Source organism: Choloepus didactylus, chromosome 1 (genome assembly GCF_015220235.1).
Source record: "Choloepus didactylus isolate mChoDid1 chromosome 1, mChoDid1.pri, whole genome shotgun sequence".
NCBI classification, from domain to species: domain Eukaryota; kingdom Metazoa; phylum Chordata; class Mammalia; order Pilosa; family Megalonychidae; genus Choloepus; species Choloepus didactylus.
In genome coordinates this window covers 49,346,602-49,362,332 of record NC_051307.1, presented here as the reverse complement: position 1 = coordinate 49,362,332, position 15,731 = coordinate 49,346,602, and the positions used below count along the sequence as shown (strand labels likewise).

At 33.0% G+C, this 15,731-nt stretch overlaps 1 protein-coding gene across 4 annotated transcripts in view; it reads right to left on the bottom strand.

Annotated features, from left to right (window-relative positions):
• Positions 1-15,731, bottom strand: part of CADM2 (cell adhesion molecule 2) — a 1,163,401-nt gene that overhangs the window by 158,099 nt on the left and 989,571 nt on the right. For all 4 annotated transcript variants that reach the window (XM_037833793.1, XM_037833816.1, XM_037833802.1 and 1 more), the window contains one exon: positions 4,338-4,508. In XM_037833793.1, the coding sequence (XP_037689721.1) occupies positions 4,338-4,508 (171 nt within the window). The remainder of the gene's footprint in view (positions 1-4,337; positions 4,509-15,731) is intronic.

The window sequence follows — 15,731 nt, the reverse complement described above, 5'->3', positions numbered from 1 at the left end:
TAAAACATTTAACTATTTATTATTTTAAAATACTACCATCTGCATATGTAAATAGTTACTTATTTTTGTAGACATGACATACATATTACTAAATACACAATATTAAACAAATACTAATTATAGCATGAGATTCCATGATTTAATGAACATATTGGAAATATATGTTACAAGGCCCACCCCACCAACACACTTGAAACTTGGCTCTTAATTTTTTTTCGAACTGGCAACACATAGAACACTCATCAATCTGAAATATTTTACTAATCTGTTTCTTGTGCTTTTCATTTTCAGTAAGAGTTGATTGTCAAGTAGTTTTTGTCAATGTCACATAGAAAATGAACATTCAGTTAATCACATTTTCTTCCTTTCTGTATTTAGTAGAGATACATTATTCCTACTGAGAATTAAATAAAATCTGACTCATCCAATCTGTTCTTCTAAAAATTAAATCAGACCAATAAAAAAAGCCATTGTTTCAGAGAGACCTGTGTAAAAATAGGAAGATTAGAATTAGAGTTTCATCTATAAAATAGTGGCTTTTTGCATACTCAGGTGTAAAACACGTTGCTGCTTATTATGGAAACTTGCCAGTGTTTGTGCTTCACAGTGAAAAGCTTACATAATATTTTCTTAAATTTCAGTTTTAAAGGTATTTTCTTCTATCACAGTGGCAATATTTATATTTATGATTAATATTTTCTATAGAAATGTATGTTTCTGTGGTATATTTTGTAGGCTGAGTCCTTCTAAATTGTATATCACAGAGTTACAGAGTTTTAAAGCACATGACCCTAGAAATATAATTCCTCCTACAAGTTTTTCATGATGCTCTTTGGCTCTAAGTGTGCAGTGTTCACCTTCTATTTCTTAATTCTCATCAAACTTGGCTTCCCACAATAACACAGGGTTTTTATTACTGATGCAGCCATAACTGTTTCTATTATCGTAGGGATATATGTTTGCTCTTGCCACTCATTATGGAAAGCTATGGCAGCTCCTCTGTCCGGGGATCCTAAAGTCTAAATGTTTCTCTCTCTAATTGGGTCAGTCCTTGGGCTATTCATGATAGGAACTGTGCAAAACAATGTGGAAATCCTAAATTTATGCTCAATAAATTCTAGACTAACCACCTTCTTCTTTTTCCAAATCTGCTTTTCTACCCTTTCTCCAAGTGCATGTACGGAAATTTCATTTATGCATTGTATAACTTTGTACCCCTATAGAGAGCCATGATCTATGGTCTCTGGAAAAACCATGAGACGCTATTTCATTATTCTTAGGTGCTTATAAAAGCCATGCCCAGTTTTCTCAATTTGCTCTAATTTTGAGGCTGGCTGTTGCTGCATGTTCTTACCTCACCCTCCACACCTCATTTCTTCTCTCAGAATGTTCTCCATCCCTAAAGGAACATTCAGTACTATCATCAGTTAGTTTTAATTAACTTCACATACTTGAATAATGGTATTCTAGATGCTAGGAAAAATAATTTAAATAGATGTGGTCTCTGCCTTCTAGTCACTTAATATTAAACCATGATAGAATGAGTTGTTATTTTTAATTGGCTACCCATTACAACTATAAAATTTTTAATGTGAAATTTCCTTAGAAATTAGGCAATTCAATTGCTTTCTTCCATAAGGGGTTGCTTAATAATGCATATCTGAAAAGTGGTGAACAGCTACAAATGCCCAGGAAATGCATGAACTTCATTGTGGACTCCCAAGAATGTAAAAAATGACCTTGGCAGCTGGCAAGTGGTATCTAAACAATTCTCCCTGCCTCAATACTTCTACTTTCTAAGTAAGAATTACTGTGGCAGATTGAGTTATGTACCCTAGACAAAAACATGCTCTTAATCCTAATATATTCCTGGGGGGTGGGAGCCTATTGTAAAAAGGAGCTTTTGAGGATGTTATTTTTAGTTAAGATATGGCCCAAATGAGTGCAGTTGTGCTTTAATTCTATTACTGGAGGCTTTATGGAAAGAAAGCCACAAGAAGTTGGAAGTCAGTGGAACGTGACAAAGAAAGCAGAGGACATAGCCATGTGACAGAAAAGTCAAGGAACCCAAGGATTGCTGGCAAGCCAGAACACTACTGACCCTGAGTAGAAGCAAGCCACTTGGCCTCTGAAACCATAAGATAATAAATTCCTGTTGTTAAGCTGACCCATTGTGTGGTATCTGTCATAGCAACTAGGAAACTAAAACTAAGACGATTACCAATATGCCAAATCACTGAATTGCTCCCAATCCAACAAAAACAATCCAGAATCCTCCTTAGAATACCCAGCACAAAATCAAAATCTATAAGCTTCTCCTAACTCTTTCTTATCTAGACCTCTTGACTTATCTAGTATGTGTTTTTCCTTGATGCAGCAAACCAAATAAACCAGTTTTTCTTGATTACTAGTAAGTTCCTGGTGTCTTTGGTGAGTGGTCCTTGACATGTATTATGACCTGATTTCTAGTCTTTCTTTCATTATATGTTGGAAATTGTTGAGTTAGTAAACACATTAATTTCAACAGCCTTACTTGCTTTGTATAGAAATATAAAAAAGTTGAAGATGCTTATGATCTGGGTCCTCTCAATATCTCAAATTGTACAATTTTCCATATATTAAAAGGCCTATTCATAAAATAAGAAAAAATAGAAAAGGAAGCAATTGAAGTTTATTGTAAAACTTATTACGTACCATGTATTTTATTTAAATTTTCCCATTTGGTCCTCACAGGAATTATTTTTCTAGGTTATAATCAAGTCTCAAGCAGTTTCAATAATTTTCCCAGGGCCATGCTGCAATTAAGTGTTGAAATTTAGAGATAATCTAAACTGAGACTCTAAATTATGCTTATTTCTGAATATGCTTCCACGAGTTCAGGAGAAAAAGTAATGAACTAACCTAATATAATTGAAACCATTTAACTATTGTACTAGATCCAATAACTAGCAAACTATGAATAATTATTAAAAAGAAAAACAATGAGCATGCCAAAATCAGATTGACAATTATAAAAAAAGTAAAAAAAAAATCTGGTTTCCTGGTGATTCTAATCTTATCTCCTGATACTCTCTACATTCCTCCTTGTCCTCCCCAGGCTGGTCACAATGGTCTCCTTGATGTTCCTAGAAACATAAAAATAACTGTTATGATCCTACCTCAGAGCCTTTGTTCTTGCTCATTCCTCTGCAATATAATATATAATATTTTGCATTTCCCTTATTCCTCCCTAGAATGGATGTGGAATCTGCTGTTGGTGGGAGTGACTTTGAAACTTGGAGACAATCTCAATTTATTTTATTGTGGTTGGACTGGTGGTGATCTTGTTTTGGTCCCTTGTACAACCCCAGTGCCTCAAACAATGCTTGCTACATAGTAGGTACTTGATGAACACTTGTTGAATGAACAAACAAAATTCAATGTGGCATTTTAGAAGATTACTACTCAGAATTTAGCATTTTAGGACTTAATGCTACATCACACACAAATTCTAAACCCAGCCTACAATTTTATCAGAGATAACGAAAGCAAACAAAAAATCTCCAATCCCTGGAAAATAAAAAAATGCAATTGATAAAACCTACTCTCCTGATCTTTTCAACTCAAACATTTTCATTTTGATAACTGTTTATAGATTGCCTACTATGTTTCTAGGCCCGTGCTAAGTATCAGAAATGCCATGATTACCAGTTTACCATTTGCTGCTTGTATGAACATGACTCAACCTCCATAGCCTCAGTGTCCTCATCTATAAATTACGACTAATGAGAGTAATAACCCATTGGACAAATATTGAATGAGATAATGCCAGCAGAGCATTTAGTCCTGCTCCTGTCCCCTGGAATTGTCCAAGTAATGCCACTATTACTACTTGTAAATGATGCTGCCGATGCTGATGATGGCAATGAAAACATAACAAATACGCCCCTGCTTTCACACAGACTTAGTTTATCTCATATAGAAGGTTAAACTACTCTTATTTTTTAAGGCACAGAGGGGAAATCATATTCATACATAACAAAGTTCATCCAGGCCCTTCTCTGCCTCCCAACTCACTAATTCTGTCAAAATTTCCACTCCTTCCTCTCACCACCATACACACATAAAGGCACTATATGGAACTTGAAATTTCCTTTACTTCATTGTCCAGTCAATGGACACCTCAGCCAAGGACTACTTTCCTATGAATGGTTAATAATGATGATAAGGATATTTTTACTTCCTTTCACTGTAGACTTTGCTGGGGACTTGCTATAATTTCAGGTAATTTGAAAAGATTTTGATGTAGCTGAAGAGATCCACTGCAGAGAAAGGCAGAAGGAGTAATGTTTACTTACAGTGTATTTCTAGCACCTGCATGGCTACCTGAGGGGTGGCATTGAGGGATTCGTGGTCGACTCTGCAGATTACGGCCACACCGTCATCACTCCGGTCCACTCGGAAATCCAGTGTGCTGCTGACTGTGAAAGTCTTGTGATTTGCATCCTCTTCTTTTAAATATTTTACATCTGAAAATAAAATATGAATCTTAAAATTCTGTGGCATTAACTTTGAGATTTTAACAGATCTATATTACCCAAGCTACTTACTTGAAGCACATTATCCTTATCTTTACCAATTTTTTAAAAGCAACTACTTGTTAGTTTAACATTTCATCCATTTTGATTTGATCAAATAAAAATACAACTACTTTGAAAATGAATTTTTAAAAATAAATGGCAATGTTCCAATAAATCTTTATTATGGACACTGAAATTTGGCTTACATATAATTTTCATATGACGTGAGTTATGATTCTAATTTTTTTATTAGAGAAATTTTAGGTTTACAGAAAAATCATGCATAAAATACAGTTTGCATATATCACCCTATTATTAACAACTTGCATTAGTCTGATGCATTTGCTACAATTCATGAAAGAACATTTTTATAATTGTACATTTTTATAATCTCCACCCTTGAGTGAGAAGGTTCTCTCTTCCACTGCAGCCCAGAGAGGTGCAGCAGTGGGCCCTGCCTCAGAAACAAGATTCCTGTTTTCCATATACCAAGAGACAACTTTGCTTCTTCATGGTCTTCTTTCAAGCTACTCTTTTTTTTCCATTAGGGGACTTTCAGATCATTTCCTTAGATCATTTCCGTGGAGGTATGAACTCTGCCCATTCCAGGAGGGTCTCAATTAGATCTTGGGAGTCCTTAAAGAGAACTCAGGGAGAGGAACAGCTCAGAGAAGCACAGAGAGACTTTCTAGAGAGGAGCTAAGATATGTAATCCAGAGTTTGCCCTGGGAGAAGCTAAGAGCTGACACAGACCCAGACACTTGGAGACACAGAAAGAAAGAGGTTTGGAGATGCAAAGCTAAAAGATGAAGTCCAGAGTTTGCCCCGTAAAAGCTAAGAGAGGACCCCAGATGCTTAGAAAGAAATGCTCAGGAGAACTAGGCAGAGAGCTGAGAGAAGCTAAGAGATACAGAAGCCCAGAGGCATTTTGGAGAAAGCCATTTGAAACCAGAACCCAGGAGCAAAGAGCCAGCAGACTCCAGCCCCATGCCTCCCCAGCTGACAGAGGTTTCCTGGATGCCATTGGCCTTTCTTCAGTGAAGGTATCCTCTTGTTGATGCCTTTGCTTGGACACTTTTATGGCCTTAGAACTGTAAATTTGTAACCTAATAAATCCCCCTTTATAAAAGCCAAAAAAAAAAAAAAAAAAAGAATGGCAATGTTCCAATAAAACTTTATTATGGACACTGAAATTTGGCTGACATATAATTTTCATATGACATGAGTTATGATTCTTCTAATTTTTTTATTAGAGAAATTTTAGGTTTACAGAAAAATCATGCATAAAATACAGTTTGCATATAGCACCCTTATTATTAACAACTTGCATTGGTCTGATGCATTTGTTACAATTCATGAAAAAACATTTTTATAATTGTACGTTAATTATAGTCCATCATTTACAATAGAGTTCACTCTTTGTGTTGTACGGTCCTTTTTTTTTTTCCCTAGCATTTTATAGAATCCCTATTTTGGTTGATTGTAAAGTTTTGGAAATGGATGATGGAGATGGTAGCACAACATTGTGAATGTAATTAAGAGCACTGGGTTACATATTTGAATGTGGTTAAAGGGGAGGTTTTAGGCTGTATATATGTTACTAGAATAAAAAATGAGTTTTAAGAGATAAATAAAATACAAGAGTGGGGAGCAGTGTTTTTATCCCTTGGGTTTCAAATGTCATAGATTGCAACTAGACACAAGATTTTTTACACTCTGTTTGAAAAATGCAGGCCATTTTACAAAATTAATCTCTCCTTCCTTAGACTTAAGTTTTACAAAAAAATATACTCAATTATCCGAGCCACAAACTCAGTTGGGAACAGCAAAATCACAACTGTTTGGTTATGTCTAAAAGGAAGTATAATATATTTAAGCTATGATCTAAATGGGAATTTATGGTGAACATAAATTTCTAAAGCGTACCTAAAATGAGAAAATTTTCACCTTTGGTAAAGGAGCACACATCTGAATATTTTGAATATTTAAATTTATCTTTCTAGTGAAATTTACAGTAAGACATAATGTTGTTCATTCCACTAAGGAATCCCTTTCAGCCTGAATGAGGATACTTTCCTCAAGATGTGGATTCACTTACTGATATTTCAACTTATTGTGCATGATTCAGATCCATTGTTTAATAGGGCATTTAGGGATTATTTGTTCTTTGTGGAAAAGATCGTTAATAATATTTTAATTTACTAGAAATAATGTTATTTCTCAAGTCTGAAGTAGAGGGTGATTTTAATGAATTAGAACACAAAATGATGGGCCAAGGTTGAGATATCATTAAAATAAGATCTTAAATATACTTGAGGGACACATGTTCAGTTCTCCTACACTTTCACTTTTCCCATTGTTCAATATCAAGTGAACACTGATATTTTCAGGAAAAGAGTTCCTTTTGCATTAAATTCATAAAGAATTAGATTTTATCATGTATTAAACATTTTGTTTATAAAATGTTATAAAATATATTAATGCACCAAAGAAGATAAATGATTACAATACAGCTTCCTCACTTTTGTGCTTTATGGAAAGATTTGACTTTTAAAATAATTCTGAATTGGTTGTATTGGGAAGATATTTCTATGATCCATTGAATTTTAATTATTTACAGAGAAGTATGACTTGATTGTATTGATTTTAAGGAAAAATATTAATAAGGAATAAAATTAAATAAACATTTTATGTATTATTCTTGAAAATATGTGTGTGTGACTGTATTCACATATTAGGAAGAAAAAATGAGAAAATCTTACTTGATTTTGAAAGTTAAAATGCTGTGTAGCATTTGGAAGTTGGGGGGAGGAGCATAAAATCTCAATTTTGTCCTTTAACTGTAAATGAATCACAAAGGAAACGGGTTTTTATATACCATTTGTTCATAAACATGTGTCTGTATGAAATACCTCCTCTAATTTTTGCTGACCAAATTCAGTTACTGAGATATTTGCATTTGAAAATTAGGTTCAACCTCAGTTATAATATTAGAATAAAATATGGAATATCCTCCTTTCACTCAAAATATGTCAAGATAATACAGATGCATTTGTAGTTCATTGTTAATATTTAAAAAAAGTATGAGGTTTCCATTGTCTCAAAGATTTATACAAAAATATTCCTTCCATTTTTATTTTATTTTCTTTCCTATAAATCTATGTCCACCATTTCCTTGTTCCTAGCTGTAAGTAGTGGCAGAGTAAGAAAATTTAGATCTTTTGACAAGCCACTTTCATAATTATGCTATGTAATATATGAGAAATCATTCCAAAATATTGCTGCTAATGAAATAATTTTAATAACAGCTGCACTTTTAAGAACTCAAACATCTGCTTCTTTTTAGCTGTTTCCATTACAAAAGAATCATTTAATGTAATATTAATTGGACATATAAAATTTGATAGCAATTGTATATAACAAAATTTTAATGAGTATCATTCAAATAAGATAAACAAAAGTATAATTTGTTGCTTTTAATATTAGTGGTACGTGACAGATTATGGGGTTTCTAGAAGCTATAAAATGAATAAGAACAAAGCATTGAGAAGAACCAATCATAATATCTTTTCCCTTATTTATGCTGATCCCTTAATCCAAATAACTATACAGGAAATGGTGCTTAAAATGAACTTTCTTTTTGGTTTCTATTTCCATAAAATAGCTGATGTGTTGCACAGTTACAGAACCAAGAGAAATTTTATTTATGTTGCATGGTGTATTTGCTGATTCTGTATATATATTCCTGTTTCATGCTCTATCTTTTTTCAGAGTTTCTGTTTGTTTTTTTTTTTCCTTTTGGCACACTACATCACATTGTGATCTAGAGCAGTGCTTCTTAAAATGGAATGTGCAGAGGAATCACCTGCAGGCCCTGTCAAATGAGGATTCTGGTTCTGTTTATCAGGGGTGGAGTCTGAGTGTATACTGTTGATCCAAAGACCCATATATTGAGGTGCAAGGATGTAGTGGATACATCAGTATCAGCAGTATACTTATAACCAGAGGTAAGATGGGATATTGGAACTCTTTCTTCCCAACTGACACTCATTTAAAAATACATATTTCTATTTTTTGTACACTTTTTAAAATATACATATATTATATATTATATATGTTGATACAATAGCTAGCCAAAACTGAGGAAAAACATAAATAAAAGAATTTGTTGGATTTCTTTCCTTCAATGTTCCTGCAGCCACCAATACATCTCGTCCAACGGATCTTCTAGATATTCAAACACTAGTTGTTAAATAATCAGAACAGGAGCTGCTTTGAGTGGGCAGTGGTTTTGAACTAACAACATTCTATATCAAGAAAGGGGTTTGGGTTACCCTGGTTTATTCCTTTGTCAAAATTATACAGTTAAGATTAACTCATTTCAGTGTATGAAAATTTTACCTTGAAAGAAAAGAGCGTTAAAAATTATAATAATAATGATTGAGTGGGATAGGTAAAGGTAGAGATAAAAAAAGACTGTTAATTTTGAAACCGAATGATGGATACATGGTATTTCATTATAGTACTTTGTCTATTTTGTATTTGCCAGAAATCTAATATAATAAAAAAGTTAAAAAAAAAACTGCCTAGGAAAATTCCTCAAATAGGCTCTGCAACAAAAAAAAAATATTTTTATGAACATTTCCTGGTGAAGTCTCAAAGTAAAGGACTCTCTACCAGTTGTTATATTATTTACCTTTATGAAACCTAGACTGTAAAAGAGCAATCTACTTATATCCAGGACTTTAGGACTTTCATCACACCCAGCACTAAGGTGGAAATAAAATGCCAAATGTAAGTCTGAATTAGACTGCTGGAGCCCCCAAAATAAATATGTTTAAAAGTCCTGGGTCAAGTTAGTAGGAGAACAAATCAAATAGATCATCTGAACTTTTTCACATTCAAATCTTCTCATAAAAAATGTCAAACCTCAGAAGATACCTCCGTATATTTATTTTTTCCCACATTTAAAATATTAGGTCTCCTGCCACTATATCTTCTGTAGTTTCTGGCAACTCTTGAACTGGATTTTTAGAAGGAAAAATCTTCTTAAGTGAGGTTCCTTATGAAGTTCCCTTGAACAATTCTGATTTATTTGCTCTGCATGCTTTTGTGATTTCTATCCAATCTAAATGAGCCTGGGTAGATTACAGTGGCAATTTTACAAAGAGAAATCCTTTTCCTGCATTCTATAGTAGCCCTCTATATGTGGGCTCAGAAAGGAAATCTCTCTCTCTCTCTCTGAACTTTCACTACAAGGAAAAGTTGAACCTCTTTTGCGCAACTGGTTTGGGGACATGATCATTAACTAATCATGTCTCTTGCTTTGTATTAGTAGCTAGAAAGTACTAATAAAATTTTGTGATCTACCATTGCTAAATTTGTTTACTAATTTCATTTCAGTTTTCATCTAATTTTTCTATGCTAATTTAGCTTTTGTTTCATTTACAACATCATTATTTTCAGGCTAGTTAATCTGTGGTTTTGCATTCATGCAAATCCTTCCAGAACAAAATAAATTACAAGGGAAGAGTTACTATTCCCCAAAGACACTGGACCCAGTGCAATCACTGCGTGAGGACTTGGAAGCAACATTTAAATATCTATTAAGGTTTAAATCTTTAGAAGAACACTAAGAATTGGGTTGTTCAGTCCAGAAGAACCAATAAAGAATAGATACATCTCCTTTGGAAATTGTTGAAGTAAAATCTGAGATCACATTCACTCTAGTGATTCATTAATTTTATTTTTAATTCCATGTTTATATTTTAATTCTATGTTTATATGTTTAATTCTATGTTTATCTAATGCTATTTTTAGTGTTTTATGACTTAGAAAAACACTAAAAATGGGGTTGTCTAGTACAGGAGAACAACCAGTGAAGAGTAGAGTCACCTCCTTTAAAAAGGCAAAGTCTGATACCACTTTTACCGAAGTGATTGTTTCTGTGTTTTAAAACCTTGAGTCTTACCATGTTTTTGACACCATGCCAGATTCCTCATGTAAATGTTAAAGAAAGAAATCCCTGAATAGTGAGGGAGACATATAAACATGTTATTTAAATATTGTAAAAATACTGAAGGTATGTTCAAAATACCAAGGAGAATAGCAGTTTAAGAATTAAGAATACCAGGTCTCCTCTTGAATCCTCACTCCATTGGAAATCTCTTTAGGAGAAGCGGATATAAAAGCATTTTGGAAAAAAAATTGTTACTCAGGAAATTAGTTGATAATTGGTTGCGATAGTCCAGGAGAGAGATTATTTTGCTCTTAAGAAAATCTTCTTTATTTTAGTTATCACTTTCCTTTGAATAATCAACAGCAATGTGGATATTATCCATTATTTCTGCACCACTAATGTAAGGAGCTAAAAAGCAACAATTGAGCTTCAACCAGTTCTTTCTCTTTCTGACTTATACAGCTTGCTCATGAGCTGTAAAGGTATACCCTGCATCACTTTTGGAATTTATCTTGGACCCTTTGGGCTTAGTTTACACCCTACCAATTTTCATAAATACAAAATAAGTTTCTTGTGTTTTATAGTCTCTGTACTGCATGAGTCAGTTTCAGAGTGTCTGCCATAACCAGATACACTTTTTAATTATAAATCCCTCTCCAATGTAATTTCTTTCTAGACATTGTTTGCTCATAGGTTGCCATGTTCTGTAACACATGCCTCTAGTCAGGTGTGATTAACGTGAAATGGTACCTGACCCCTGGTGGCCTAATCTCCAGGTTACAAAGCATTAAACTTTGTCCCCAAGCAGAAACAATGCAATTAACCAGCCTGATTCAGATCCTCTACCATAAATCTTAATGTGAGTTACAGAAAGGGAAGAATTCAAAGAAATAGAAGTGAACAACGCCTTTTTGAGCCTGTACACATATGCATATCTCACAGCTAGCTTTATGAAAGGATGATTTAACCAATAACACAAGAGAGTATAAAGCATAAGGCAGAGAAAAATGTGCGAAACAGAGGAGGAAACAGTTGGCTGGCTGCAGTTGAAACAGAGACAGAAATGAGCCAATGAACTTTTGATATCCAGGGAATAACCTTCATATAATAAATTGGTTGCCTCCTACTCTTTCACTTAGCAAAGGTGAGGTAAACTCTTAGAATTACCTCTTCATTTGAGAGTAACTTGAGTGATCCTTAGTGCCACTAACCAAAAATTTGCACATGAGAAGTCAACTTTCACTTGTAATTTCTTCTATGAAAAGAGTTTATATTTTGTGTGCTACTTTTCCTTAGGCTGATTCAAAAAGGTTACACCATCAGACTTAAAAATGTGAAAAAATATTACCTTACTCTATGCCTGATGTCTCAGGGTGGGCACTAGCGTTGTCTGGATTGATGTGTCCTTTCTCCTCAACTACTTTGAAAATAATGTGCGTTTTTTTTTGTTTGTTTTTTTTTGTTTTTTTTTTTTTTTTAGTTTTTAGTTTAGTTTTGTTTTTCAGGCTCCAACAGATGATAAAAGATGGCAGGAAAAAAGTTTATCCATTAGGGTAAACTCTATAAGAAAACAAAAATATCTATCCATTTGGACAAACTCTTTGAGCAGCAGGCAAGTATGGCTCCTTTAAAACATCTATGATGGTGCGATTTTCTAGTAATCAAGCAATTTATTTCACGGAGTCATGCAACATTCAAAACATATAAAACTATAAACATGCCCTTCATCTACCTATTGTCAAAAAGAATAATTTCAATCAGTAAAACCTCTGTGTTCAGAAATTAGCTTTCTGAATATGTTGTAATGTTTCTCTGTATCATGTATTCCCATAGTTTGTTGATTATTTTTCAATAAGTAACATGCTTTCTGAGTCATCCATTTTTAAATTTCAATTACTCATTGAGAAATCACAAGTTTCAAGATAATTCACGTATACATAAAACAAAGTATAAATTGACATTTTAATTTTGTTTCTCTTTCATTTTACTATTTTTCCCTTTGCTCTTCTCAGTCTCACCCTTTTTATTTCTCTCTTCCTTCTTTTTTTTTCCACATATTTGTAATTTTTATACTCCTGTATTGTTTTCTTATCCACTCTCTAGAACAATGCCTTAGTACATACGTTTTGAATTAATTAAACAAATGGTCATATTCAGTCAGGTAAAACATTATTTTTTTTCCTTTTAGGAAATAAACCTATTCCATGTCAATGTATATATGTAATTTGGGGGCAGCCGATATTAAAAAAAGAAAAAAAATCTCAAATCAATGACATAATCCTCCACCTTAAGACAATGGGAAAAAAAAAAAAGAGCAAATGGCAAACGTTTGACTACACTGATCGTGCAAAATGATAGAGGACTCAAATTACTACAGCAGAGATGAACGATGATGCATTAAAACTGGCTTTTATTAATAAAAAGGAATATAATGAAGACTATGAACAACTGTATGGTAAGAACTTAGATAACTTAGATGAAATTGACAAATTCCTAGAAAGACAAAAACTACTGAAACTGATGCAAGAAAGAATATAAAATCTGAATAGATCTATAGCAAGTAAAGAGATTGAATTACTAGTTTACTAATGTTAAACTGTTTCATAAAGAAAACCCAGGCCCACTGTTAAATTTTACCAAACATTTAAAGTAGAATTAATACCAATCCTTCACAAATGCTTCCAAAGAGCAGCAGCAGGGGAAACACAGCCCAATTTATTCTATGAAGTCAGTATTACTTCCATACCAAAATGAAAGACATCACAAAAAAAGAAAATGCTAGGCCAATATCACTTATGAGTACACATGAAAAAATTTTCAGCAAAATACTAGCAAACCAAATCCAGCAATATATAAAAGGCTTACACATCATGACCAAGGAGGCTTTATCCCAGAAATGCAAGAGAGTTTAACATCTGAAAATCAATTAATAGAATATACCATATCAATACAGTAAAGGACAAAAATGCCTAATTACTTCAATAGCCTAAAAAAGAAGCATTTGACAAAAGTCAACACCCCTTCCTGATGTAACACACACACAACTAGAAATACAAAGGAACACCCTCAACCAGATAAAGACCATCTATGAAAAACACACAGCTAACATCACACTTAATGAATGCTTTCCACCAAAGATCAGGAACAAGACAAGAATGTCCCCTTTTACATTATCTGTTCAACATTTTACTAAAAACAAGAAGCAAAATCATCTCTATTTGCAAACTCTATGTAGAAAATCCTAACACACATAATAAAAATTGTTAGAACTAATAGATACGCTCAGCAATATTTCAGAGTGTAAGTTCAATATACAAAAAGCAATTATATTTTCATACACTAGCAATGAACAAACTGAAAGTGAAATTAAGAAAGCAATAGAATTTATAATATCATACAACGTAATAAAATAATTAGCATATTTTTTTAAAAGAAGTATAAAATTTGTACTCTGAAAACTATAAAACATTATTTTAAAGATTAAAAAAATACTTTAATAAATGGAAATACATCCTGTGTTCATACAATGGAAGAATTATTATTGTTAAGTTGGCAAGTCTTTGCAAATAGATCTTCAGATTCAAGGTAATCCCTATCCCATCTAGCTTCTTTGCAGAAATTGATACGTTGCTCCTAAAATTTACATGGAAATTCAAGGGATCCAAAATAGACAAAACAATCATGTAAATAAAGAATGAAATTGGAGGTCTCACAATTCCTGATTTCTAAACTTACTACAAAGCTAAACCAATAATGACAGTGAGCTACTTATAAGCATAAACACAAAGATCAAAAGAATAGAACTGGGAGTCCAAAAATGAACCAGCATATTTATGGTCAGTTGATATTTGAAAAAGTTTCATGAAAACAACAGGAAACAATAATCTTTTCAACAAATGGTGCTGGGACAACAGAATATCCTCTGCAGAGGAATGATATTTGATCTCTATTTCACACCATATACAAATATTAACTTGCAATGGATCAGAGACCTAAATGTAAGAGCTAAAACTAAAATATTCTTAGAAGAAAATATAGGAGTAAAACTTCATGAACTTCTTTAGACAAAAGTCTCATTAGGTATGACATCAAAAGTACAAGCAGTAACAGAAAACATAGATAAATTAGACTTTATAAAAATTAAAAACTTATGTTTCAAAGGATATCAAAAGGAAATAAAAACACAATCCAAAGAATGGAAGAAAATATTTGTAAATCACTTATCTGATAAGGGAGTTACATCTAGAATATAAAGAACTCTTACAACTCAATAGTAAAAAGACAACCCAATTATAAAAATGGACACACACATAAATGGACACCTCTTTCCCCAAATATGCACTTGGCCAAAAAAAAAAAACACATAAGAAAAGGCTCACATCATTAGGGGAATGCAAATCAAACCAACAATGAGATACCATTTCATACCCACTAGGATGGCTATCATCAAACACACTAATAACAACAAACGCTGAAGATGATATGGAGAAATTTGAACCCTCATAACAGCTGGTTGGAATGTAAAGTGGTACAGACACTCTGGAAAACAATCTTTTGGTTCCTCAAAAGGAAAAAAAAAATCATCTGATCCAGCAGTAATTTTCTTAGATATATAGCCAATAGAAATGAAGACATAGTTCTACACAATAACTTGTACATAAATGTTCATAGCAGCATTATTCATAATAGCCAGAAAGTGGAAAAACTCAGTTGTCTATAAATGGATGAATGGATAAATAAAACATAGTTTATCCATATAGTAGCATTATTAGTTGATAATGAAAAAGAATGAAGTATTGTTATATGGTACAACATAGATGAAACTTGAACACATTATGCTAAGTGAAAGAGGCTAGTCACAAAAGACCACATACAGTACAGTTTCATTTATATGAAAGGTCAGAATAGGCAAATTTATAGAGATAGAAGATAGATTAGTGGTTGCCTAAATTTGGGAGTTGGGGGTTGGTGATAAATGCTACATGGCTGCTAATAAGTATGACTTTTTTTTTTTTTTGGAGATGATGAAAGTGTTCTACAATTGACTGTGGTTATGGTTACACAACTCTGTAAATATACTTAAGTCACTGAAGTGTATGCTTTAACTTGGAGAATTGGATGGTTCATGAATTATATCTCGATAAAGCTGTTCTATAAGAAACAAAATCAAAATAGCTAATCCAATGCCTGGCTTTAATTTGGGAAGTATACAA